The 27,536-nt window shown below is 33.7% G+C and overlaps 1 protein-coding gene and 2 long non-coding RNA genes across 12 annotated transcripts in view; 1 reads left to right on the forward strand and 2 right to left on the reverse strand.

Moving 5' to 3' along the window:
* The window catches only part of LOC309661923, an 865,375-nt gene that overhangs the window by 552,194 nt on the left and 285,645 nt on the right, over nt 1-27,536 (reverse strand). The window lies entirely within an intron of this gene.
* LOC309661915 overlaps nt 1-27,536 on the reverse strand; it is a 550,870-nt gene that overhangs the window by 318,739 nt on the left and 204,595 nt on the right. The gene's annotated exons all lie outside the window — the stretch shown is intronic.
* EPHA5 (EPH receptor A5) overlaps nt 1-27,536 on the forward strand; it is a 323,332-nt gene that overhangs the window by 211,743 nt on the left and 84,053 nt on the right. For 7 of the 10 annotated variants that reach the window (XM_082463744.1, XM_082463748.1, XM_082463751.1 and 4 more), the window contains 2 exons: nt 2,068-2,227; nt 19,144-19,249. In XM_082463744.1, coding sequence (XP_082319870.1) covers nt 2,068-2,227; nt 19,144-19,249 — 266 coding nt within the window. The remainder of the gene's footprint in view (nt 1-2,067; nt 2,228-19,143; nt 19,250-27,536) is intronic. The other 3 variants (XM_082463747.1, XM_082463749.1, XM_082463745.1) reach the window with 1 other exon arrangement.

The following is a 27,536-nucleotide window of genomic DNA, read 5'->3' on the forward strand; positions in this document are numbered from 1 at the left end:
CACCCAACTTAGGAGCACCTCAATACTTAAGGCAAATGCTAATAGCCATAAAAGGGGAAATCGACAGTAACACAATCATAGTAGGAGACTTTAACACCCCACTTTCACCAGTGGACAGATGATCCAAAATGAAAATAAATAAGGAAACACAAGCTTTAAATGATACATTAAACAATATGGACTTAATTGATATTTATAGGACATTCCATCCAAAAGCAACAGAATACACTTTCTTCTCAAGTGCTCATGGAACATTCTCCAAGATAGATCATATCCTGGGTCACAAATCAAGCTTTGGTAAATTTAAGAAAATTGAAATTGTGTCAAGTATCTTTTCTGACCACAATGCTATGAGACTAGGTATCAATTACAGGAAGAAATGTGTAAAAATACAAACACATGGAGGCTAAGCAATACGCTACTAAACAACCTAGAGATCACTGAAGAAATCAAAAAATACCTATAAACAAATGACAATGAAAACACGATGACTCAAAACCTATGGGATGCCGCAAAGGCAGTTCTAAGAGGGAAGTTTACAGCAATACAATCCTACCTCAAGGAACAGGAACCATCTCAAATAAACAACCTAACCTTAAACCTAAAGCAATTAGAGAAAAAAGAAGAAAAAACCCCCAAAGTTAGCAGAAGGAAAGAAATCATAAAGATCAGATCAGAAATAAATGAAAAAGAAATGAAGAAAACAATAGCTAAGATCAATAAAACTAAAAGCTGGTTCTTTAAGAAGATAAAATTGATAAACCACTAGCCAGGCCAATCAAGAAAAGAAGGGAGAAGACTCAAATCAGTAGAATTAGAAATGAAAAAGGAGAAGTAACAACTGGCAGTGCAGAAATACAAAGGATCATGAGAGATTACTACAAGCAACTATATGCCAATAAAATGGACAACCTGGAAGAAATGATCAAATTCTTAGAAAAGCACAACCTCCCGAGACTGAAGCAGGAAGAAATGGACAATATAAACAGACCAATCACAAGCACTGAAATTGAGCCTGTGATTTAAAATCTTCCAATAAACAAAAGCCCAGGACCAGATGGCTTCACAGGCGAATTCTATCAAACATTTAGAGAAGAGCTAACACCTATCCTTCTCAAACTCCTCCGAAATATAGCAGAGGGAGGAACACTCCCAAACTCATTCTACGAGGCCACCATCACTCTATTCTCTACGTCTGTGTCTTTATTCCTGTCCTGCCCCTAAGTTCTGAAGAACCTAGGGGCAGGACAGGAATAAAGACACAGACGTAGAGAATAGAGTTGAGGACACGGGTAGGGGGAAGGGTAAGCTGGGACGAAGTCAGAGAGTGGCATGGACATATGTACACTACCAAATGTAAAATAGATAGCTAGTTGGAAGCAGCCACATAGCACAGGGAGATCAGCTCGGTGCTCTGTGTCCACCTAGAGGGGTGGGATAGGGAGGGTGGGAGGGAGACGCAAGAGGGAGGGGATATGGGGATATATGTTTATGTATAGCTGATTCACTTTGTTGTACAGCAGAAACTAACACACCATTGTAAAGCAATTATACTCCAATAAAGATGTTAAAAAAATAAAAAAATATATAAAATAAAATAAAAAAAGAAATCAAATTCACTAAAGATAAAAGGCATAAGTCTTACCTGGCTGTATATCAGACATTGTCACCTTCCTCTATAAACAAGCAGCATGTTAGTTGCACTCCAATAAATCATTTATGAGAAAAACAAGCACACAATTAGCAATACTAAATTAGAGTCTATAAAATAGTGTATCTCCTGGAAATTTTATTTTTAAAGTTTACATATCTATTTCTGCCCAAGGCAAGTGTGGCAGATGGGTGGAGAACATACCTTACATCTATGAGTTCTAGAAAACACTTTAAGGTTCTATATAACTAACACAACTAGGATGCGTAGGATTTTGTTTGTAAAATATCATAATTGTACCGATAGCAAACCTATTCGTTTCTGATTTTTTTTCTTATCTTTGATTTTGTGTTTTGCTGTCATTAATAATGCATTTTTTTGACTTCTTTTTATTGCATATACATGTGTAATCCAAGGACCAAGAGACCAGCTATACAATTATCAAATCTAAAGAGACAACTATAACTGCAGAGGGCTTGAAACCAGCTTCAGTATATGTCTTCCAAATTCGAGCACGCACAGCAGCAGGCTATGGTGTCTTCAGTCGAAGATTTGAGTTTGAAACCATCCCAGTGTGTAAGTCATTTTAATTACTGTCAACTCATGTCTCTGTAATGGTTACCAGAAAAGAGTCAGTGGATCAATACTCTCCCTGGGCATTCTGTCAGTCTCCCGCTTCTTCTCTCTCTCCCAGGCATTACTCCTTCAGGTAGGAAGCAGCTGTCATGCTATTATGGGAGGTTAGCGGGTTAACACATCGGTCCCCGATCCTCATAGCATTTAGTCTACAGGGAGATGAAACATCAGGAGATCCTTAAGAACTGTTTAAACCTTGCTTTTAAAGACTTTCTTTCCACTGTTGCCATACTTTATTGAATTATTGCCATTTACTTTTCACTTGTTTTATTGAACAATGCTACTAGGCTTAGTCTTTCTGTGAAAATTCCACAGGGAACTTTCATTAGTATTGAGTTTGGCAAGAAAATGGTGCTCTAAGGAACCAGTCTGATTGTTTTGAAAAAAAAAATCAAAATCTGTGGCAACGTCTCTGAGTGGAGGGTCCGGAAATATTTCTGGAAAACCCTTCTTGTACCTTTCTTTTCATAAAATAGTAAAAATAGCATGAAACTTTTTCTTCTTTAATGTCAAACAAAATATTTAGATTACTTACTTGTACTAAAGCACACATTAAAAGCAGGATTAGGAGAAAGCAATAACTTGCCTTGTTTATAGATGAAAGAACTGACACTATTAATGCCTTGTTACGAAGAAAATAACAGAGAAGTAGTGTGAAATGTCAAATATGTGTAAATGTATTTGTTTGTACATATACAATACATATATATATACTTTTTTAAAGTCAAGTTTTGTAAGAATTACTTATTTTTAAATGAAGAAAATAAAATACGTGTTTCCTCCCTTTGAAAACCAACAAAATGAGAGCTTACTTATCAGATTTACTTTGTAATGATTAGGAGAACTATTAAATTAAAATTTTCAAAAACCTATTTAATACAGCTCTTTAGAAAATGAAGATATACTTCTGTTTAAAGCAGGTTTAACTGAATTATCTAAAAAATAATTTTTATTACTTTAAAAATAGCTAAGTATGACTTCACTTGATTTTATACAGATTAGGGTGCCATGGTGAAAAATGATAAATTATTTTCTTTCCATGCAAGGAAAGTCCCATTTCTGAAGTTTAATTGACATATTGAAATTTAAATATTTAATGCTATTTAGAAAAGTTTTTTTAATAAATGTCATATGAATTGATGTAATTAGTCAGAAAATTTCCATAATATTGGCAATGGATTATTCACTCTCATATCTTGGACCCTGATCTGGATTTATGATGAAATATGTATTATATAAGCTGGTCATCCTAATAGGGCTTGTTTCTATTTATGCTTCTGTGCTTTACCAACTCTGGGAACAAAGCCATAAAGTAAATAATATCTCACAATATGCTCAAGTGCTTGGATAATTTTACAAATGAAAAATCTCACTTTAAAAGATTACAAAATTATACTTAGTTTTAGGATGTTGGCATGTTCAGCAACTAGTTTTTCTTCAGACTATTTGATGTTCTTTCCTTTACTTTTTTTTTTAAGTAGTAGTTTCTAGGTATGCCAATACTCATCAATCTGATCATTGAGAGAAATAATATGTCATTTTCCATATAATTTTACAAAGTCTGACCTGAAACTTTCCTTTAAATTTTTTCCTGCATAACTTCTAGATGGAAAGAAATATCACACAAATATTTTTATTACAAAATCAGATTTTAATGTTATTATTAATAGATAATGAAAATATTTTAGGGATGTACTGCCTCAACTTTAGTGTGGAATTTTATTTTTACTTGCTTATGTGTACATGTATTTGAAAACAATTTAAGAATGAATTTTTCTTTGTACCAAGTATCTGTTACATACCAACCCCTTTTGACCTTCATGTAGAAATCTTCTGGATACAATTCAGGAAGAATGTGTTGAGCCCCTGTTATGTGCTTGGCTTTGCTAGACTCTGGAGAAATATACATGAGTAACACGTGGAAACTTCTCTCCTGAGAACAAGAATACAGACTGTTTACTTATGAAGATTAGAATGTTTGTGTCAAGAACCATTTTAGGATAATAGTTTTGTTCATTATTTTTAAATTTGTCATTAACTCCCTACACATCAAAAGATTTTTCACTCTAGGTACTGTGAGTGACTCAAATAACCTTAAGGCATAATCCCTCCCTTCTCCAGGATTATACTCTAATCCTGGAGAGGATTAGAAGAGTTAAAGGGAGTTAAAGAAGATACACAATTATTATTAAAATAACACTTCATTTTGTGTTATATACCATTCATTTGACAACTATTTATGCAGTATTTTGTGAAATTACTTCAATTATATTATTGAGCATTATTTACTTAATATTATAATTTAATTCTTCACAAACATATATTATTCCAAAACACAATCTGCAAATACTAGAGTCAAGAATTATGGTATCTTAAACATATTTACATTTTTGCTGTCAAAGCTATCGGCAATTTTCATCTGGTGGGTGACAGTTAACCTGGCTTTAATGAGTCACCATTGTTAAGGAAAGTCTACCTTATCATTCAGGTATATTAGGACAAAAAATTATCTGAAAGTCATTACTTTGAACTTAAACTTTACAAAGAATTTTCCAATTGATTATTCAGTTCATAATTGCATGATATGATATATTGACATGTGTTCTTGATTTGCTTAATTTTTTAAACTTATTAATTATTAATTTATATTATACTTCAGTTACAAAATTGTTATGAAGAACTTTCCTTTTTCATCTACGTTATCTTCTGTGTTAAAAATATAGCCCTAAAACCAAATGCAAATAATAGAAACAAGAATGCAAAATAATTATTTTAGAAAAACTATTTACCATGAGGATTTGGGTGGAAAATCTCCAGCTTTTTTTCTGTCAGGTTTTAGTTTATGTTTTATAACTGACTGTAACCCACTTTAATTTTGTTGTGCATACTATTAATGTGTTTAAAATTGACCCCTTTTATTATTCCTATTCCCAATGGCGATGATAAAAACATGCCAACAAATAAACCTAGCATGAATGAAACCATCCAGCTAACCTAGCTAGCTCTTTTTCTGTTTTGTTTTTGTTTTTCCTTAATATAAATTGTCTTGAAACTATGGAAACATCACTGAATCTTTCTTAGTCTCTACTTGCCCAAGATTTACTGAACACATTTCTGTTTCTTTTATGATTTTTTTTTCCTCAATATACTTTCTCTCATCTAATTCTTACCTATTTGATTCAAAAATCTGTATAGCCCAACTGCTAGAATAATGCTATTCTGTTTTTTAAATGAGAATTTTATCAAGATAATTGTAGATTCACATGCAACAATACAGAGAGAGCTCTTGCACACTTTGCTCAGTATCCCCAATGGTAACATTTTGCAAAACTATAGTATAACATCAAAAGCAGGATATTGACATTGATGCAATCCACCAATCTTACATTTCCTTGTACTCCTTTGTGTGTATGTGTGTAGACAGGTATGAATTAAGTTCTGTACAATCTGGTCACTTGTGATGGTTCGTGTATTTACCATCACAGTCAAGATATTGAATAGTGTCAACCTCACAAAGATCTCTGCTGTTGCCCCCCTTTTTTTTTCCCAAGGGATAACCATTTATTTTATTTTTTATTTTATTTTATTTTATTTTTGAATTTTATTTTATGTATTTCTTATACAGGAGGTTCTTATTAGTTATCTATTTTATACATATTAGTGTATATATGTCAATCCCAGTCTCCCAATTCATCCGACCACCACCACCCCCGCCCCCCACGTCCGCCCGCTTGGTGGCCATACGTTTGTTCTCTACATCTGTGTCTCTATTTCTGCCTTGCAAACCACTTCATCTGTATCATTTTTCAACATTCCACCTATATGTGTTAATATACGACATTTGTTTTTCTCTTTCTGACTTACTTCACTCTGTATGACAGTCTCTAGGTCCACCCAAATGTCTACATATGACCCAATTTCATTCCTTTTTATGCCAGAATAATATCCCATTGTATATATGTACCACATCTTCTTTATCCATTCATCTGTCAATGGGCATTTAGGTTGCTTCCATGACCTGCCTATTATAAATAGTGCTGCAAAGAACATTGGGGGGCATGTGTCTTTTTGAATTATGTTTTTCTCAGGGTATATGCCCAGTAGTGGGATTGCTGGGTCATATGGTAATTCAATTTTTAGTTGTTTAAGGAACTTCCATAATGTTCTCCATAGTGGCTGTATCAATTTACATTCCCACCAACAATGCAAGAGGGTTCCCTTTTCTCCACTCCCTCTCCACCATTTGTTGTTTGTAGATTTTCCAATAAAGCCCATTCTAATGAGTGTGAGGTGATACCCCATTGTAGTTTAGATTTGCATTTCTCTAATAATTAGTGATGTAGAGTAGCTTTCCATGTGCTTCTTGGCCATCTGTATGTCTTCTTTGGAGAGATGTCTATTTAGGTCTTCTGCCCATTTTTGGATTGGTTTGTTTGTTTTTTTAATATTGAGCTGCATGAGCTGTTTATATATTTTGGAGGTTAATCCTTTGTCCGTTGATTCGTCTGCAAATATTTTCTCCCATTCTGAGGGCTGTCTTTTTGTCTTGTTTATAGTTTCCTTTGCTGTGCAAAAGCTTTTAAGTTTCATTAGGTCCCATTTGCTTATTTTTATTTTTATTTCCACTACTCTAGGAGGTGGGTCAAAAAAGATCTTGCTGTGATTTATATCAAAGAGTCTTCTGCCTATATTTTCCTCTAAGAGTTTTAGAGTGTTCGGTCTTACATTTAGGTCTTTAATCCATTTTGAGTTTATTTTTGTGTATGGTGTTAGGGAGTGTTGTAATTCCATTCTTTTACATGTGGCTGTCCAGTTTGCCCAGCACCACTTATTGAAGACACTGTCTTTTCTCCATTGTATATCCTTGCCTCTTTTGTCATAGACTAATTGACCATAGGTGCATGGGTTTATCTCTGGGCTTTCTATCCTGTTCCACTGATCTATACTTCTGTTTTTGTGCCAGTAACATATTGTCTTGATTACTGTAGCTTTGTAGTACAGTCTGAAGTCAAGGAGCCTGATTCCTCCAGCTCTGTTTTTCTTTCTCAAGATTGCTTTGGCTATTCAGGGTCTTTTGTGTCTCCATACAAATTTTAAGATTTTTTGTTCTAGTTCTGCAAAAAATGCCATTGGTAATTGGAGAGGAATTACATTGAATTCATAGATTGCTTTGGATAGTATAGTCATTTTCACAATATTGATTCTTCTAATCCAAGAACATGGTATATCTCTCCATCTGTTTGTGTTATCTTTGATTTCTTTCATCAGTGTCTTATAGTTTTCTGAATACAGGTCTTTTACCTCCTTAGGTAGGTTTATTCCTAGATATTTTATTCTTTTTGTTGAAATGGTGAATGGGATTGTTTCCTTAATTTCTCTTTCTGATCTTGCGTTCTTAGTGTAAAGGAATGCAAGAGATTTCTGTGCATTAATTTTGTATCCTGAAACTTTACCAAATTCATTGACTAGCTCTAGTAGTTTTCTGGTGGCATCTTTAGGATTCTCTATGTACAGTATCATGTTATCTGCAAACAGTGACAGTTTTACTTCTTTTTTTCCAATTTGTATTCCTTTTATTTCTTTTTCTTCTCTGATTGCTGTGTCTAGGACTTCCAAAACTATGTTGAATAAGAGTGGCAAGAGTGGACATCCTTGTCTTGTTCCTGATCTTAGAGGAAATGGTTTCAGTTTTTCACCATAGAGAACGATGTTGGCTGTGGGTTTGTCATATATGGCCTTTATTATGTTGAGGTAGTTCCCTCTGTGTCCACTTTCTGGGGAGTTTTTATCATAAATGGGTGTTGAATTTTGTCAAAAGCTTTTTCTGCATCTATTGAGATGATCACATGGTTTTATTCTTCAATTTGTTAATATGATGTATCACATTGATTGATTTGCATATATTGAAAATCCTTCCATCCCTGGGATAAACCCCGCTTGATCATGGTGTATGATTCTTTTAATGTGTTGCTGGATTCTGTTTTCTAGTATTTTGTTCAGGATTTTTGCATCTATATTCATCAGTGATATTGGCTATAATTTTCTTTTTTTTGTAGTACCTCTGACTGGTTTTGGTATCAGGGTGATGGTGGCCTCATAGAATGAGTTTTGGAGTATTCCTTCTTCTGTAATTTTTGGGAAGAGTTTGAGAAAGATGAGTGTTAGCTCTCCTCTGAATGTTTGATAGAACTCACCTGTGAAGCCATCTTGTCCTGGACTTTTGTTTGTTAGAAGGTATTTAATCACAGTTTCAATTTCATTACTTGTGATTTGTCTGTTCATATTTTCTGTTTCTTTTATAAACACAATTACCACCTTCAGGAACAATTCCTGTTCCATAATTAATCTCTGGCTACCACTAAAACTAAACATCCATTTTTAAAATCTTGAAATTTTAAAAATGTTTTGTAAATGGAATCATACAGTACATGACCTTTTAGTTTGGAATTTTTTTCTCACTCAGCATAATTCCCTGTAGATTCATCCAAGTTGTTGTGCATATCAAGTTGGTTTCTTTTCATTGTTGAGTCGTATTCCATGATATGTATGTACCATAGTTTGTTTAACCATTCACCTGTTGAAAGATATCTGTGCTGATACCAGTTTTTGCTATTATCAATAAAAATGCTATGAACATTCATGTATATATTTTTGTGTCAACCTAAGTTTTTATTTCCATGGGATAACTATCCAAGAATACAATTACCTGGGTCTTGTGGTAATTGCATGTTTAATTTTGTAAGAAACCGACAAAATGTTTTCCAGAGTGGCTGTGGTGACCATTTTACATTCTTACCAGCAACGTAAGAGTGATCAGTTTCTCCACATGATTATTAGCATTTGGTGTTGTCACTATTTTATTTTGTCCTTTTGGACAGGGGAGTAGTGGTATCTCATTGTGGTTTTATTTGAGATCTGTAATATCCAATGATGTTCAACATTGTTTCATGTGTTTATTTGCCTGCCATACTGTTTTAAGTTTCCCAACTCCTGTGTACTCATATTACAAATCAAAAATTATAACTTTGATCACATTCTCCTGATCAAGAAAGTTAACAGATACATTTTGCTGTGTGAGAAAGATCCAAAATTCTCACCCTGGCCTTAGAAAACCCTTATAATCTGTCTCTAACAAACCTCTTTAGTTTCAATGATTAACTCAATGATTCAAATATGTAGCAAGTATCTAGAGAATATTTATGTAATATGGATTTGTAACCAGGAGTGGGGAAGCAAAATAAGGGAAAACAATATGATTTCTCAACAGATACTATCTTAAAGTTTCCAGGGATGATGTAAATATATAATAATTGGCACAAAGAAACATATTATGTAAGAAAGAATATTAATTTTCATAATTAACATCCTTTTGATAGTAGTGTGTTTCATTGCTCCAAAATTTACTTTTAAATATTTCCAAAATATTCTGCAGCTATTCTTCCAAAACTACATTATAAATCAACTAATTCTTAATAAACATATATAGGAAAATAGGCAATATGCGTGACTAGAGGTTCATATCTTTAAAAATTAAAAATTTTAACAAAATGTAAAAGGATAATCATGAATCATACTGGGCTTACTTGTTTTTTTTTTTTTTAACCACTGCTAAAGAATGAACAAGTATGAAGGTATTGATAGTATCTCATAAATTCTATATCTTTTAAATTTAGTTGATGTAGTTGGAGATATTATTCATGCTGTCAGGGCAAACAAAGGAATAAATAGTAAAAAATCTTGATGAATTATTTCCTATGAGAAGAGAGTGGCATGGACATATATACACTATCAAATGTAAAATAGATAGCTAGTGGGAAGCAGCCACATAGCACATGGAGATCAGCTCGGTGCTCTGTGTCCCCCTAGAGAGGTGGGATGGGGGGGGTGGGAGGGAGACACAAGAGGGAGGAGATATGGGGATATATGTATATGTAAAGCTGATTCACTTTGTTATAAAGCAGAAACTAACACACCATTGTAAAGCAATCATACTCCAGTTACAAACCAATTATAAAATAATACTGAATTTTATATTTAAAAAAAAAAGAAATATCTCACAAATTAATCAGTGCAAATGAAATAGCCAATAATTAAAACCCATCAAGGAACTTAAAAAATGGTTCAAACTGACTAAGGCAGACAGCAGAAACAAGAACTACAATCCTGCAGCCTGTGGAACAAAAACCACATTCACAGAAGATAGACAAGATGAAAAGGCAGAGGGCTATGTACCAGATGAAGGAACAAGATAAAACACCAGAAAAACAACTAAATGAAGTTGAGATAGGCAACCTTCCAGAAAAAGAATTCAGAATAATGATAGTGAAGATGATCCAGGACCTTGGAAAAAGAATGGAGGTAAAGATCGAGAAGATGCAAGAAATGTTTTTAAAAGATCTAGAAGAATTATAGAACAAACAAACAGAGATGAACAATACAATAACTGAAGTGAAAAATACACTAGAAGGAATCAATAGCAGAATAACTGAGGCAGCAGAAAGGATAAGTGACCTGGAAGACAGAATGGTGAAATTCACTGCTGTGGAACAGAATAAAGAAAAAAGAATGAAAAGAAATGAAGACAGCATAAGAGACCTCTGGGATAACATTAAACTCAACAATATTCACATTATAGGGGTCCCAGAGGAGAAGAGAGAGAGAAAGGACCCAAGAAAATATTTGAAGAGATTATAGTTGAAAACCTCCCTAACATGGCAAAGGAAATACTCACCCAAGTGCAGGAAGTGCAGAGAGTCCCAGGCAGGATAAACCCAAGGAGAAACACGCCAAGACACATAGTAATCAAATTGGCAAAAATTAAAGACAAAGAAAAATTATTGAAAGCAGCAAGGGAAAAATGACAAATAACATACAAGGGAACTTCCATAAGGTTAACAGCAGATTTCTCAGCAGAAACTCTACAAGCCAGAAGGGAGTGGCATGATATACTTAAAGTGATGAAAGGGAAGAACCTACAACCAAGATTACTCTACCCAGCAAGGATCTCATTCAGATTTGATGGAGAAATCAAAAGCTTTACAGACAAGCAAAAGCTAAGAGAACTCAGCACCACCAAACCAGCTCTACAACAAATGCTAAAGGAACTTCTCTAAGTGGGAAACACAAGAGAAGAAAAGGACCTACAAAAACAAACCCAAAGCAATTAAGAAAATGGTCATAGGAACATTCATATTGATAATTACCTTAAACGTGAATGGATTAAATGCTCCAACCAAAACACACAGGTTTGCTGAATGGATACAAAAACAAGACCCATATATATGCTGTCTACAAGAGACCCACTTCAGACCTAGGGACACATACAGACTGAAAGTGAAGGGATGGAAAAAGGTATTCTATGTACATGGAAATCAAAAGTAAGCTGGAGTAGCAATACTCATATCAGATAAAATAGACTTTAAAATAAAGAATGTTACAAGAGACAAGGAAGAACACTACGTAATGATCCAGGGATCATTCCAAGAAGATATAACAGTTATAAATATATATGCACCCAACATAGGAGCACCTCAATACATAAGGCAACTGCTAACAGCTATAAAAGAGGAAATCGACAGTAACACAATAATAGTGGGGGACTTCAACACCTCACTTACACCAATAGACAGATCATCCAAACAGAAAATTAATAAGGAAACACAAGCGTTAAATGACACAATAGACCAGAAAGATTTAATTGATATTTATAGGACATTCCATCCAAAAACAGTAGATTACACTTTCTTCTCAAGTGTGCACAGAACATTCTCTAGGATAGATCACATCTTGGGTCACAAATCAAGCCTCAGTAAATTTAAGAAAATTGAAATCATATCAAGCATCTTTTCTGACCACAACGCTATGAGATTAGGAATCAATTACAGGGGAAAAAAACGTAAAAAACACAAACACATGGAGCCTAAGCAATACGTTACTAAATAACCAAGAGATCACTGAAGAAATCAAAGAGGAAATTAAAAAATACCTAGAGACAAATGACAATGGAAACACGACAATCCAAAACCTATGGGATGCAGCAAAAGCAGTTCTAAGAGGGAAGTTTATAGCTATACACGCCTACCTCAAGAAACAAAAAAATCTCAAATAAACAACCTTACACCTTACACCTAAAGGAACTAGAGAAAGAAAAACAAACAAAACCCAAAGTTAGCAGAAGGAAAGGAATCAAAGATCAGAGCAGAAATAAATGATATAGAAACAAAAAAAAAAAACAGTAGCAAAGATCAATACAACTAAAAGCTGATTCTTTGAGAAGATAAAACTGATAAACCATTAACTAAATTCATCAAGAAAAAGAGGGAGAGAACTCAAATCAATAAAATTAGAAATGAAAAAGGAGAAGTTATAAAAGATACAGCAGAAATACAAAGCATCCTAAGAGACTACTACAAGCAACTCTTTGCCAAAAAAATGGACAACCTGGAAGAAATGGACAAAATCTTAGAAAGATATAACTTTCCAAGACTGAACCAGGAAGAAATAGAAAATATGAACAGACCAGTCACAAGTAATGAAATTGAAACTGTGATTTAAAATCTTCCAACAAACAAAAGTCCAGGACCAGATGGCTTCACAGGTGAATTCTATCAAACATTTAGAGAAGAGCTAACACACATCCTTCTCAAACTCTTCCAAAAAATTGCAGAGGAAGGAACATTCCCAATCTCATTCTATGAGGCCACCATCACCCTGATACCAAAACCAGACCAAGATACCACAAAAAAAGAAAATTACAGACCAATATCACTGATGAATATAGATGCAAAAATCCTCAACAAAATACTAACAAACAGAATCCAACAACACATTAAAAGAATCATACACTAGGATCAAGTGGGATTTATCCCAAGGATGCAGGGATTCTTCAACATAAGAAAATCAATCAATGTGATACACCATATTAACAAACTGAAGGATCAAAACCATATGATCATCTCAGTAGATGCAGAAAAAGCTTTTGACAAAATTCAACACCCATTTATGATAAAAAGTCTCCAGAAAGTGGGCATAGAGGGAACCTACCTCAACATACTAAAGGCCATATAGGACAAACCCACAACAAACATCATTCTCAATGGTGAAAAACTGAAAGCATTACTTCTAAGATCAGGAACAAGACAAGGATGTCCACTCTCACCAATATTATTCAACATAGTTTTGGAAGTCCTAGCCATGGCAATTAGAGAAGAAAAAGAAATAAAAGGAATACAAATTGGAAAAGAAGAAGTAAAACTGTCACTGTTTGCAGATGACATGATACTGTACATAGAGAATCCTAAAGATGCCACCAGAAAACTACTAGAGCTAGTCAATGATTGGTAAAGTTGCAGGATACAAAATTAATGCACAGAAATCTCTTGCATTCCTATACACTAATGGTGAAAAACCTGAAAGAGAAATTAAGGAAACACTCCCATTTACCATTGCAACAAAAAGAATAAAATACCTAGGAATAAACCTACCTAGGGAGACAAAAGAGCTGTATGCAGAAAACTATAGGACACTGATGAAAGAAATTAAAGATGATAGCAAGAGATGGACAGATATACCATGTTCTTGGATTGGAAGAATCAACATTGTGAAAATAACTATAATACCCAAAGAAATCTACAGATTCAATGCAATCCCTATCAAATTACCAATGGCATTTTTTATGGAACTAGAACAAAAAATCTTAAAATTTGTATGGAGACACAAAAGACCCCGAATGGCCAAAGCAGTCTTGAGGGGAAAAAGCGGAGCTGGAGGAATCAGACTCCCTGACTTCAGATTATACTATAAAGCTACAGTAATCAAGACAATATATTACTGGCACAAAAACAGAAATATAGATCACTGGAACAAGATAGAAAGCCTAGAGATAAACCCACGCACCTGTGGTCAACTAAGCTATGACAAAGGAGGCAAGGATATACAATGGAGAAAAGACAGTCTCTTCAATAAGTGGTACTGGGAAAACTGGACAGCTACATGTAAAAGAATGAAATTAGAACACTCCCTAACACCATACATAAAAATAACCTCAAAATGGATTAGAGACCTAAATGTAAGACCGGACACTATAAAACTCTTAGAGGAAAACATAGGAAGAACACTCTTTGACATAAATCACAGCAAGTTCTTTTTTGAGCCACCTCCTAGAGTAGTGGAAATAAAAACAAAAATAAACAAATGGGACCTAATGAAACTTAGAAGGTTTTGCACAGCAAAGGAAACTACAAACATGACGAAAAGACAGCCCTCCGAATGGGAGAAAAGATTTGCCAACAAATCAACGGACAAAGGTTAATCTCCAAAATATATAAACAGCTCAGGCAGCTCAATATTAAAAAAACAAACAAACCAATCCAAAAATGGGCAGAAGACCTAAATAAACATTTCTCCATGGAAGACATACAGATGGCCAAGAAGCACATGAAAATCTGCTCAGCATCACTAACTATTAGAGAAATGGAAATCAAAACTACAATGAGGTTATCACCTCACACCAGTTAGAATGGGCATCATCAGAAAATCTACAAACAACAAATGCTGGAGAAGGTGTGGAGAAAAGGGAACCCTCTTGCACTCTTGGTGCAAATGTAAATTGAAACAGCCACTATGGAGAACAGTATGGAGGTTCCTTAAAGAACTAAGAATAGAATTACCATATGACCCAGCAATCCCACTACTGGGCATATACCCAGAGAAAACCATAATTCAAAAAGACACATGCACCCCTATGTTCATTGCAGCACTCTTTACAATAGCCAGGTCATGGAAGCAACCTAAGTGCCCATCGATAGATGAATGGATAAAGAAGATGTGGTACATATATACAATGGAATATTACTCAGCCATAAAAAGGAATGTAATTGGGTCATTTGTAGAGACGTGGATGGATCTAGAGACTGTCATACAGAGTGAAGAAAGTCAGAAAGAGAAAAACAAATATCGTATATTAATGCATATATGTGGAGCCTAGAAAAATGGTACAGATGAACCGGTTTGCAGGGCAGAAATAGAGACACAGATGTAGAGAACAAACGTATGAATACCAGGGGGGGAAAGTGGGGGTTGGGGCAGGGGTGGGATGAATTGGGAGACTGGGATTGACATATACACACTAATATTTATAAAATGGATAACTAATAAGAACCTACTGTATAAAAAAATAAAATAAAATTCAAAAATTCAAAAAAAAAAAATGAAAGAAAGAAAGCCTAAGGAAGGAAGGTAACTTAAAAAAAAATGCTGCAAACTTTTAAAAAATAAATGAAAATTTATTTTTAAAATTCTTCCTCACAGTCCCTTTATTTAATTGCCTATTTTATAAAAAGATCTGATTTCAGTGGACAGCAGATAAAAACGTAAATATGAACATTTGTGATTTGACGTTACAAAGTATTTTCATAAAATATATTAATTTAAACATTTTTGAAAAATTTTGCCATGCCGTTAACATTTGTTTTATTGCAAGATATTATCCTATACCTACATGCACATTTTAGCACATTGCTAAGTTAGAGATCTTGGCAATTACTAAAAAATGAAGCATTCCACACTTCTAAGCACCGTACTTTTTCTCAAAATTAATACTTTGGTTAGTCTGAAATTGCCCTGTTTTGATCCCTACTTCTGATTAATCATGACTGCTTCCTCCAAAACCCTATCTCTCAGAGTCCCAAACTGGCATATTGAGACCAGAAAGATTTGTTAGAGTCAGATTAGAAGGGCTTTTGAACACCAGATGGAGAATTTGGAAATTTTTTTCCATAGGCAGTAGGTATTTATTAACTTTTTGTTCAGAGAAACGTGATCAAAGTGATATTTTTTGATATTTCATGTGAGTACGTAGAAGTCAAAGGGAGCACTTAAAAAACGTATGAACCATATTCCAGCAGATTTGAATCAAATAGGTGAGTGTTGGATGAAATAAAAAGTAATGCATGCGGAGAAACATAAAAGAAACACAAAAATATTTGGTGATTAAGTGTAAGTAGGGGTTAAGAAAAATTCAGCACTGCTTAAAAGAAACCAGAAAAAGATAAAATCAGTTTGGTTTGTTGGTTTGATTTATGGTATGTTTATTTATTGATGCTTTTTTTTTTTAATGCCATTGGGGGTGGATGTGGTATAAGGGTCGATTTTAAACATGTTTATTTTTATGTGAAAATAAAATCCAAATAAAGGGAATAGAGGTGTTTTTTTTTTTTTAATAGAATGATCCTCTGAAGACAAATATTAGTTGGAGATATAAATATGGGACTCTTCAGCTTATAGTTAACTGATGCCATGAGCAAAGAAATATCTATGAGAGGTAGGGCGAAAAAGAGGTAGAAAGGGAGAAAGATGGAAAGAGATAGAAAGAGAGATGGAAAGAAGTGGGAAGGATTAAGAACCAGCATTCATCAGGAACTGCTCACACATAAAATGTTGGAAGAGAATTCAGAGCCAATAGAACTGACAAAGCAGTGCTTCAGAGTGGGAAAAAGAGAAAACATCTCATCTGATGTATAGAAACAAGAGAAGAGTTTAAAAGGCAGAGTGTATGTTCAACAAGGTCAAATACCTCATTATAGTGTATGGTAAGGTAAGTGGAGAAGTACTCATTACATATGGCAAATATATCATGCATAGAACTCAAAGGCAGAAGAGACGTTTCAGAGGAAATTTAGTAGTGTTGGCTCTCAGAAGATGAGGCTGGCTCTAGATGACTCAGTCAAGATGCTGAAAAATAGGAGAGAATAAGAATGACAAATAAAACAGGAGATAATATGTATATGTAATATCTTCTATTTAAATAAGGCTGGCAATAGTTGAAGCTCTATGCTAAGTGTTATCTCTAAACAGAAATATAATGATACAGGGAAATTATCCCTAACTGGAGATTAATGAAATGAGACTTTATAAGGTTAAATAATTTGCCTTAACCCAAATGTACAGTAAATGTTGGACCTGTTTTCAAATTCAGTTTGAACTAATAATATCAGTAAGTTTAGGTATAAGAATTTGTTCTCTCCAAGAGAAATTATCTGTTTAGGCTTGTAAGTAGCAGAGAAGCAGTCTGTAAAGAAATGATAATCTCTCCTGGAGGGAGATCTTTAAAGATCATTATCTTGGAAGAGGCAAGAAAGATTCTAACAGTGGAGTTAGGTAAAGCAAAAGAAGGGTATAGAGTTGTATTTAACCATGGAGTTCAGACTTGATCACTCTCTTTTATCTATAAAGTTTAACATTTCTAAAATGTGGGAAGTTAGAATGGATTAGTCTACTGAGAAAATGAGGAAGACTCATTATGGGGATGACTCTGTAAGGAAATTAAAAGAGAGAATCAAAAGCTTTGGAGCACAAATGAAATAACATTGAACTTATTTGGACCAAATTTGCATGTTTTTCTCTAGAAACAGTGCCACCTGCCAAAAAGAAAGTCAACTGAGAAAATAAGTAATTTAAATTTAGAAATTAAAAAAGCAAATCTTGGGGAAGGCTACTACTAGTGATAGTGGGGTAGCTTTGCCCTACTACATTTATACTGTTCACCAGTAATAAATTCTCTACCACAGACCTCAGCATCAGAGGATAGGAAAAAGCAGGGTAAAGGGACCTTGAATTGCAACTATTATTATCCAAGAAGAGGGAGGGGAAGAGTATAGATTTCTATTGTAAGTAGTAGTTTTCCTCATACATGAACCACTTGTTGCCGATATTGGGCTCTTGAAGACTGATCTGAAAGGGTTGAAAATGTAGATCAGTGTAAGAAGGTTGTCAGAAAGTCAGTCAATTTTGGTTAAAAGAATAAATGATGAGATGACAAGACTAGAAAGGGTAGCATTTAAATGTCCAAAACTATTGATAGGGCCAAGATCATGTAAGAGACTGTGAAAAACAAAACATGGGAAATATAGTTGTTATTAGTTTTGGTGACGTAAAATTTGTTATCATGCCACTCTGAATTTATCAAAATGATAATGTCATTAAACAATAAGCATGCTAAGGTATCCTATTGAGGGTTTCTTGAGAACATTAATAAAATTTATTTTGCTCTATATGTTTCTTATTTTAATCAACTTAGCTATCAGCACAAAAGAAAAAGTCCCTTGCTTTTTTAGGTACCACTATCTAATTATGTTCATATTCCTCTTATGATAGTAATTGTGTTATTAAAATATAAAATATTTCATCTAAATTCATGTATTTAAAAAAGATCATGTAAACAAATCTAATCTTACTGTAGATACAAAGTTCTAAATGTATGCCTTGATATTTTTGAAAAAGCGTTCCTACTAATAAAGTATATTTAGTGTTTATATTCTGCTTGAAATTATAGTTTTTAAAATTATATTCAAAATAGTGATATCATACGAGGTCATAGCCACATCATTTTGGACATTTTGGACATTTCAACCTATATCTATAAGAAAAAGTCCTATCTAATATAATGAGACTATTTTTTTCCTAGAGAACAGCCACATGCAAACTCTTAAAAACGTCAAATCTCATATACTTAGCACCTCCTATTTAGGAGGTGTTTGAAATCAAAAACAAAGTTCCATTTTGTCTTGCAAACCTAAGATTGCTAAATTAATACTATACAAACAATGACATTCTTTTTTATGATAAGGAAATAATCAGTGACTTAGTGGTTCTTTCCAATTTCCATTTGGAGAATAAATATTTTCTCCTGAAGATGTCTTTTCAATTACACACCATTGAGAAGAGATATAAGGGGAAATCTCAGCCAAGTGTGGGTGAATTGCTTAAACCTTGCATTGATTACTGACTATTAAGCAGCTCTTATTTGAATGCATATGATCCCTGTAACCACAGGCTATATTTTCTCTGTCTCCTATCAGCAGTTGCAGCATCCAGCGATCAAAGCCAGATTCCTATAATTGCTGTGTCTGTGACAGTGGGAGTCATTTTGTTGGCAGTGGTTATCGGCTTCCTCCTCAGTGGAAGGTAAGACAGGAAGCTGTGCTTCTGAACTTTTACAGCTGATCTCTTCCTTACCTTGATCTGACCATATGGCTATTAAACACATCCCGAAACAAATGAGGCGAGCAATATATCAGTAGATAACCTGTATGTAGGATGTATTTCTCAAGCCGTACCTTGTCCATGTTAGTGCTAACTTTTAAGCACACAATTCCTCTTTTCCAGGTATACTGTCTACACAAGAATAGTATTAACTTGTTATTATTTATTATGTTGTTAATATAACCATATCTTTTTCTGATATAGTTTATTTTAACCTGAATTTTATTTTTCCTCTCAAAAGTATTGCAGTATCCTCTCAAAAGCTTCAATTTTAGTGTTTGGGAAGGTCTGTGTCTGTGCCTGATATTTTAGAAGGATAAAACTAATAATTCTAGTTAGCCAGAGTTCTATCCTAACAGGGTGATGGATACAAAGCAGACACACCCACAAACAAGCATTTTGAGAAATAACCACCCCTTTTTTATGATTGCATTTATTTTCAGCTTCTGAATGATTTCAACCTGAATACATCAATCATAGTGTATACTGATTTAAAGTGAATTTTATTGAATGTTGTATCAATAGATACATTAATATGTGTATTACCTATCTACATTTTTCATTTTGAACAAAAATAAAAGAGATAGAGCCCCAGCAAGAGCTTATGTAGAAGGTATCTCCTGACATTGAGCTGAACATAATCAGCCTTCCTAAAAAAATAAACAAATAAAAGCATGAGTGTGTTCTACTCCTACAGCAAATGTATTTTCATTTTTCATCCAGGCCACTATTAGAAGGGATATTCCATAATGAGAGCTGTCCATTTGAAAATGTTTTGGTGTTAGACTGTTATAGAAAATCTCATGAAAATCTTCATGAAGATATTTATTTAAACCTGCACAAATACACAAAAATATACTATAAGGTCCAAAAAAAGTCATAAAATCAATATTCATATTGATTTTGTACTGTTTTACTCATTTACTTTTGACTCTTCAGCACCTATTCAACTCATAAATATATAGAATTAGACATTTTCAATATACTGCATATTGTATTCTGAAAAGATTTATGACTACATCCTTAAATTACAGTAGTGACATTTTATTTTCATAAAACACTGTTACTTCCTTTGAACATCCTTTCTCTTTTCTGAAAATTCCCTTTCTTCTAGTTCTTGTTGATTTGAGTGTTGAAAGTTTTCCTAAGAAATCATTGCTTACTTTTAATGTTAGGATAGCAGTGATACATTTTTAGAATTGCTAAATTCTAAATTCTTCCCACAAACTGGGAAGCAGTTTGTGGTCTGTTGAGGACAGCCAGCCCTTCCCAGTCAGAGGCTGACTAGCTCATGCCCCACTGATCTCTTCCCTCTGAAGTCACTTTGGGAGAATGCTCTACCATTGTCCCTGCTTTCTGGAAGAGAAGCTAATTCCACCAGTCTTGTCATAAAAACATTGCTCAGGTTTCGATCAAGTAAGATAATTGAATTGAGTTAATTGTAACTACTAAGAAAACTACCATGAGATAATGTGTCTTTTCTACCCCAAGAGGGTGGATAACTATGATACATTTGCAAAGCTGGTTTGTAATATCATTTATTTACTTCTGAGAAATGGTTGGCCTCTTCCTTTCCAATAAATCCAGAAGCATTAGTTATATTTAGGCCCATGGGGATCATAAGAAAATATTATTTGTCGGGTCCACTGAATAAAAATGGAGGAAAGAGCAGACGTCTAAAGGCCAATAAATTTGTGTGTTTGAAGGTTTATTAAAGAACAAATAAAGTATAGGAAGTATTTTATTATAGACTTAGCACACTTTATCTGTTTAACCTAAGTATTGTTAATGTGAATTTACTGATGACATTCAGCTAAGGATTCTCGCTTACCTATATATGAATCAGCCCCTGCCCTCCCCAATTTTTTCCCTAATGCATACAAAATTGACTTAAAAGCAATTCACTTCGTTACATCTGCAGCATTAGACAAAGTGAGAGAAGAGTCAATCTACCTACTATTTGGTAGCTGAAGGAGAGTATAGCTTTAGCACACACACACACACACGAATTCCATATCTATCTGAAACTACCATACAAGAATAACTAAATCTTAGTATATAGAAATGTTTAGTGTATTTCTCAGTTAAATAAAAATGACATCTATACCCAAGAGGCAAAGCTTAATTTTCAGCATAACTAAACCCAAGACATGGTAAGATAATTTTGGATCTACTGTCTTACGGAAGTATATTACTATTTAAAAATAGCAATACCTTACAAATTTGTGCATTGTTTATTCACTTTAATTTTTTTTTCTTAATTACACAGACTGTGATGCTGAGACTAGGAATTTGCAATTTAAAGGAAAATACACTTTACTAAAAATCAGTTTGAGATTTATATTTTTTTACCAGCAAATTTTTTGCACCAAACTTTTACTTCATTTTGTTGAATGCACATTCTTGAATTTCAAGGGCATTTGTCTTATGATAGAAATATATTTGGCCAAACAAAGAAAAGTTTGGACCAAATAGAAGAGAGCTGGCAAAGTGGTAGATTTTAATCCAAACAATAATCACATTAAATGTGAATAATCTAAACATACCAATTAAAAAGAGACTGTCAGTTTAGATAAAAAAGCAAAACCCAACTAGATGCTACCCAGACAAAGATGACGGTGAAGTTGTAAAGGGGGTGTGCATATTTGGGGTTTTGGGGGTTATTGATTTGGGTGGTAGTTGTACAAAGTATTTCCTTTGTAATTGCTTGTTAAACTCCATTTTATATACTTGATATGTATATTCCCAATAAATAAATAAAGTTAACTGGCAATCAAAAAAAAAAGAAATATATTTGGCCATTTTATTTTACTTTTCATGAACAGGTTATTTTATGTTTGTATTATATAAACATACTTATTCAAAAACTAAATGATATGATTCTAGAAAGGCTTTTCCTATCTCATTCAAGGCAATGAACTTCGCAATTTTTGTTGGGACTAAGAAAATTGAACCTACCTCTTAGTACATAGAGTATCCTGATTAACTCAGTAAAATTTTGTCAAATAAAAGAAAAACTAAATGAAGAGGTGTGGACAAAGCCTAACACAAATTTGGGAGTTACCTTTAAGCAATAGCAAATTATTGAAAAAAAGCCTTTTCTAGGAATGTTCTAAAGACAGTGAATTATATATATTTCTCCCTCTTCACTGTGCTAAAATATGATTGATAAACACACAAAAACATAATAACACTTAGACTCCAGTCTCACTTTGAACTTACTCTCTTATATCACCTTTTAACCTCTTGAATATATTATAAACCAGATATTTTCTCTTACGTAAAATGTCTTTTAATTACAAATAATTTAACTCAGTGGTGATATAGACTTAATTCTGATATACTGCAAATATATTACTATCATCTGTATGTAATATTCATTGACAATTTATATCATCATTTGGGCTCAGAAGCAGCTATGTATTGAAAGTACATATTCATTGGCAATTTGAATTTTTATTCAGACCAAAGGAAAAAAATCAGGAATATAACACATTGAATACTATGAGAATAATCTATTTCAAAGAAAGTAATAAACTTTTTTATTCTAAAATACATTGAAAATGAAAAATAAATTAAATATAGAGACTTTCTAATCTTTTTAGGCTAAAATTGATTATGCAGAAACCTCTTGGAGTCTTCGTACCTAGATACAGTTAAAATAATATAGACAAGTATCAATCCTGAAGGGAGAAAGTTCTATTTAAAAAATGACAAAAAGAATTGTAACATCATTTAGGATTCTATCAGTTTTAGAAATCATGTGATCATCTTGTTTAAAGGTGCTAAATATTCCATAGAGCATTTTCTGCAGGTTTCAGACTATCCTTTTTACTTTCTTTTCTATTACTTGTAAATGGTGTTTTCATGGGACTACAAAATAATTGACTTGTTCTCAGCAAACTATGAGCTAATTACCCTGGGCTGAATATAAATTAAACCTCCTAATATGCACAGCGTGTTGTAATTGTTTTTTGTTTTTTAGGAGTTTTTTTGTAATTGTTTTTTAATCTTTCTCTTTTATCAGTAATGACACTGCACATTGATAACTTTCTTATTATACCCTAATTTTGTGAGGTTGTCTCTTATATATACAATTTTATAGATATAAATTGTTTAATCAGTCTTTCAACCAATGATGTCATCTCCACACTCTTCTAGTTACATATTTGAGAAAGTCTTCTACTTTGACCTTCTCTTTTTCTTTCCTTTGAAGACAATCATTGATACTATTAGATTGACTTTTTTTCTGTGTCCCTATTTTAAACTTGGGACCTCATTCTGAAAATTGACTACTGGACACTTTCTTAGTCTGATATAAAGCTTAAATTAACAGGATTTAGTTGTATAGGAAATACAAAGGAAAACATCTTTCAGTGTACAGAAACTATTTCTTTGAAACTTGCTCAATATAGACACCCTGGGATAAAAGAATATATTTTAATATTTTGTCTCTTTTATTACTTATGAATTTAATTAAATCTTAAGAAAATTTCAGAGCTTTGCTTTTTTATCTCAATTAATTCCACTTGTACACTGAGAGGTTAAAGATACACACATGTTACACACATGCATGCCCACACTTACGTGTACTTATCTTTCATATAAACACAAAAAAGATAAAGCTGTTTGCCAATTTTAAAATTGGAAAACAAAACCAAAAACTTATAGCTCCTGAAGGGGCAGAAGGAATCCTTCAAGATGCTTAGTCTTGGATATGATTCTAAGGCTATTAATACGTGACTTTATTTCTGTGATGTTCCTGATATGATAAATTTAGTCTAAGGGGTGGCGTAATGCCTATAAAAAGGATTGACTATTTTCCAGGCAAAAAATCTTCCCTTGCTTGTTCTGGTCATGTTCAAATACTGTGGTTAGACATGCTAAATCCTGTTTCCCTTTGTCTTTCATTAAACAATTGAAACGCAATCGATTTGAAATGTCAAATCATTTCCTGAGGCAAAAATTCTTCAGAAATCAGTTAATACTGTACTTGGAGGCTAGGTACAAATTTAAGTTTCTCAGACCATGTTAGAAATTTAGGGGAAAAAACAGATTTATGAAAGCACTGCTTTCAGGTTTTTTTTTTTTTTTTGTTACTTAAAAATAATATTAAAATGTAGCCTTTTGTAATTTTTTTCAAGTCTCTTGAAGTCTAATATGTTGTAAATGACACACTCTTCCCAATTATCCATTACAAACATATATTGAGTATTTATTGCATATAAAACACCAAGAAAAGTCCCAGGCATTTAAAATAAAAAGGCAATGTCCTTTTTTCAAAGTGTTTCCTGGTTAAATTAGTAGTCTGATAAATGGACAGAATTTCATAAACAGAATTACAACAGCCAGGGTTAAGTAAAAGAGTTTAAATTGGAATCATTTCCTTCATGATAACATTTTTTCCTTTGTACCAAAATGATGGTATGATTCATTAATTCAAGAAATATTTGACTTGTTATTAAATGCCTGCCACAGTTCTTATGTTAGGGAAAACAATAGCTTGATGGTAAAATATGCTGGACTTAGAAATATTTCTTCAAGCTCATTTGGAGCCAAATAAAATAATTGTACAGGCATCTTGAATGCAATTATTTAATTCAGACAAATGCCAGAGCTCTGCCCACATTTGATATCAAAGAATAATAGCTTCCAAAGTGAATGATTTTTTAGGCTATGTAGCATTCTAAAACCATCAGAGAAGCATCTTTGCCTAACGGAAGTAACACAATAATAATATTGATAATAATAAGTTTAATATTGTCTAGCATGAATTACATACTACCTACTACTAGGCACTGTTCCAAGGACTTTACATGTAATATTTTAAAGTTTTTTTTTTTTTTAATTTTATTTATTTATTTATGGCTGTGTTGGGTCTTCGGTTCTGTGCGAGGGCTTTCTCTAGTTGCGGCAAGTGGGGGCCACTCTTCATCGCGGTGCCCGGGCCTCTTCACTATCGCGGCCTCTCTTGTTGCGGAGCACAGGCTCCAGACGCGCAAGCTCAGCAATTGTGGCTCACGGGCCTAGTCACTCCGTGGCATGTGGGATCTTCCCAGACCAGGGCTCGAACCGGTGTCCCCTGCATTGGCAGGCAGATTCGCAACCACTGCGCCACCAGGGAAGCACTACATGTAATATTTTACAATGCTATGTCTCAGTATCAGCTCTATATCCAATTTATACTTCATAAAAGTTATCTTCTTGATGTTTCTTGAATCTTGTAAAAATAGTCCAGCTGTAAGGCTTTTGCATTGGCTCTTCTTCCTGTCTAAAACTCTTTTGACCCAGAGAACAATATGGCTTCCTCCTTCTTTCTTTGCTCAATCTAATTCTCTCAATTGAGCTGACTAAAATGATGACCCATGATTCCTTCCTCTGCACATCAGATATCCCTTACCCTGCCTTGTCTCTTATAACACTCATTGCCATTATAGTATGTATATCTTATGTATATTATAATGTATTGGGTGGGCCAAAAGTTTCGTTCATTTATTTTCCCATAAGATGGCTCTAGTAACACTTAGCTGTCTTTAAGTTCATTCAAAACAGTTTTGTTAGATTGTATGTTACAGCTGTCAGATCAGCGTGCATTTTAAAAAAAGACATCAAAATTGGTGAATTTTTGTGTAGCCATTTTAATATTGAAGATGGAAGAAAAAAGCAACATTTTTGGCATATTATGCTTTATTACTTCAAGAAAGGTAAAAACGCAACTGAAATGCACAAAACGATTTGTGCAGTGTATGGAGAAGGTGCTGTGACTGATCGAACGTGTCAAAAGTGGTTTGCAAAGTTTTGTTCTGGAGATTTCTCACTGGATGATGCTCCACGGTCAGGTAGACAAGTTAAAGTTAATAGTGATCACATCTAAACAGTCATTGAGAACAATCAACGTTATAGCATGAGGGAGATAGCCAACATACTCAAACTATCCAAATCAAGCACTGAAAATCATTTGCACCATCTTGGTTATGTGAATTGCTTTGATGTTTGTGTTCCACGTAAGTTAAGCGAAAAAAACCTTCTTGACTGTATTTCCACATGCAATTCTCTACTGAAATGTAATGAAAAAATTCCATTTTTAAAACAAATAGTGACAGGCAATGAAAAGTGGATACTGTACAGCAGTGTGGAATGGAGGGATGAGATCATGGGGCAAGCGAAATGAACCACCACCAACCACACCAAAGACCAAGGCCGGTCTTCATCCAAATAAGGTGATGTTGTGTATATGGTGACATTGGAAGGGAGTCCTCTATTATGAGCTCCTTCCAGAAAACCAAACAATTAATTCCAACAAGTACTGCTCCCAATTAGACCAACTGAAAGTGGAACTCGACGAAAAGCGTCCAGAATTAGTCAACAGAAAATGCATAATCATCCATCAGGATAAGGCAAGACCGCATGTTTCTTTGATGACCAGGCAAAAATTGCTACAGCTTGGCTGGGAAGTTCTGATTCATCTGCCATATTCACCAGACATTGCACCTTCCGATTTCCACTTATTTCAGTCTTTACAAAATTCTCTTAATGGAAAAAATTTCAATTCCCTGGAAGACTGTAAAAGGCACCTGGAACAGTTCTTTGCTCAAAAAGATAAAAAGTTTTGGGAAGATGGAATTATGAAGTTGCCTGAAAAATGGCAGAAGGTAGTGGAACAAAAGGCTGAATACAGTGTTCAATAAAGTTCTTGGAGAAAGTGATAAATGTGTCTTTTATTTTTGCTTAAAAAACCAAAGGCACTTTTTGGCCCACCCAATATATATATTTCTTCTGTTGATTTTTTGTCTGTCTCCCATACTAGAATATAAGCTCTAAAATGATAGGGATTTTTATCTGTGGGTTCCTGCCCCTTAGAACACTGTCTAGAACATAAATTATATTATATAGTCAGTTAGTGAGGGCCTGGGTCTTGAGCACAGCTCTTACTTTAAGACATTTGCTCTTCACTATATAACTTCCCCATGACTTATATCATTCAACTATATGATTTTGGTGAAATTCTGATCTCTTATATGTAAAGCCACTGAATATTTACTGCTAAAGATAATAATATTAACATTTAAGAACCTTCCAAACTGCTATGAATAAAATAACTCTTAGAAATTAAAGTCAGCGATATCTTACCACTAAAGTAAATTAAGGAATACATTGGGTTATAGCGAATTTTCCCTCTATTCTACACTTGGCAATTATACCTGGTAAA

Source organism: Balaenoptera physalus (assembly GCF_965194825.1).
Source record: "Balaenoptera physalus genome assembly, chromosome: 5".
Lineage (NCBI taxonomy): Eukaryota > Metazoa > Chordata > Mammalia > Artiodactyla > Balaenopteridae > Balaenoptera > Balaenoptera physalus.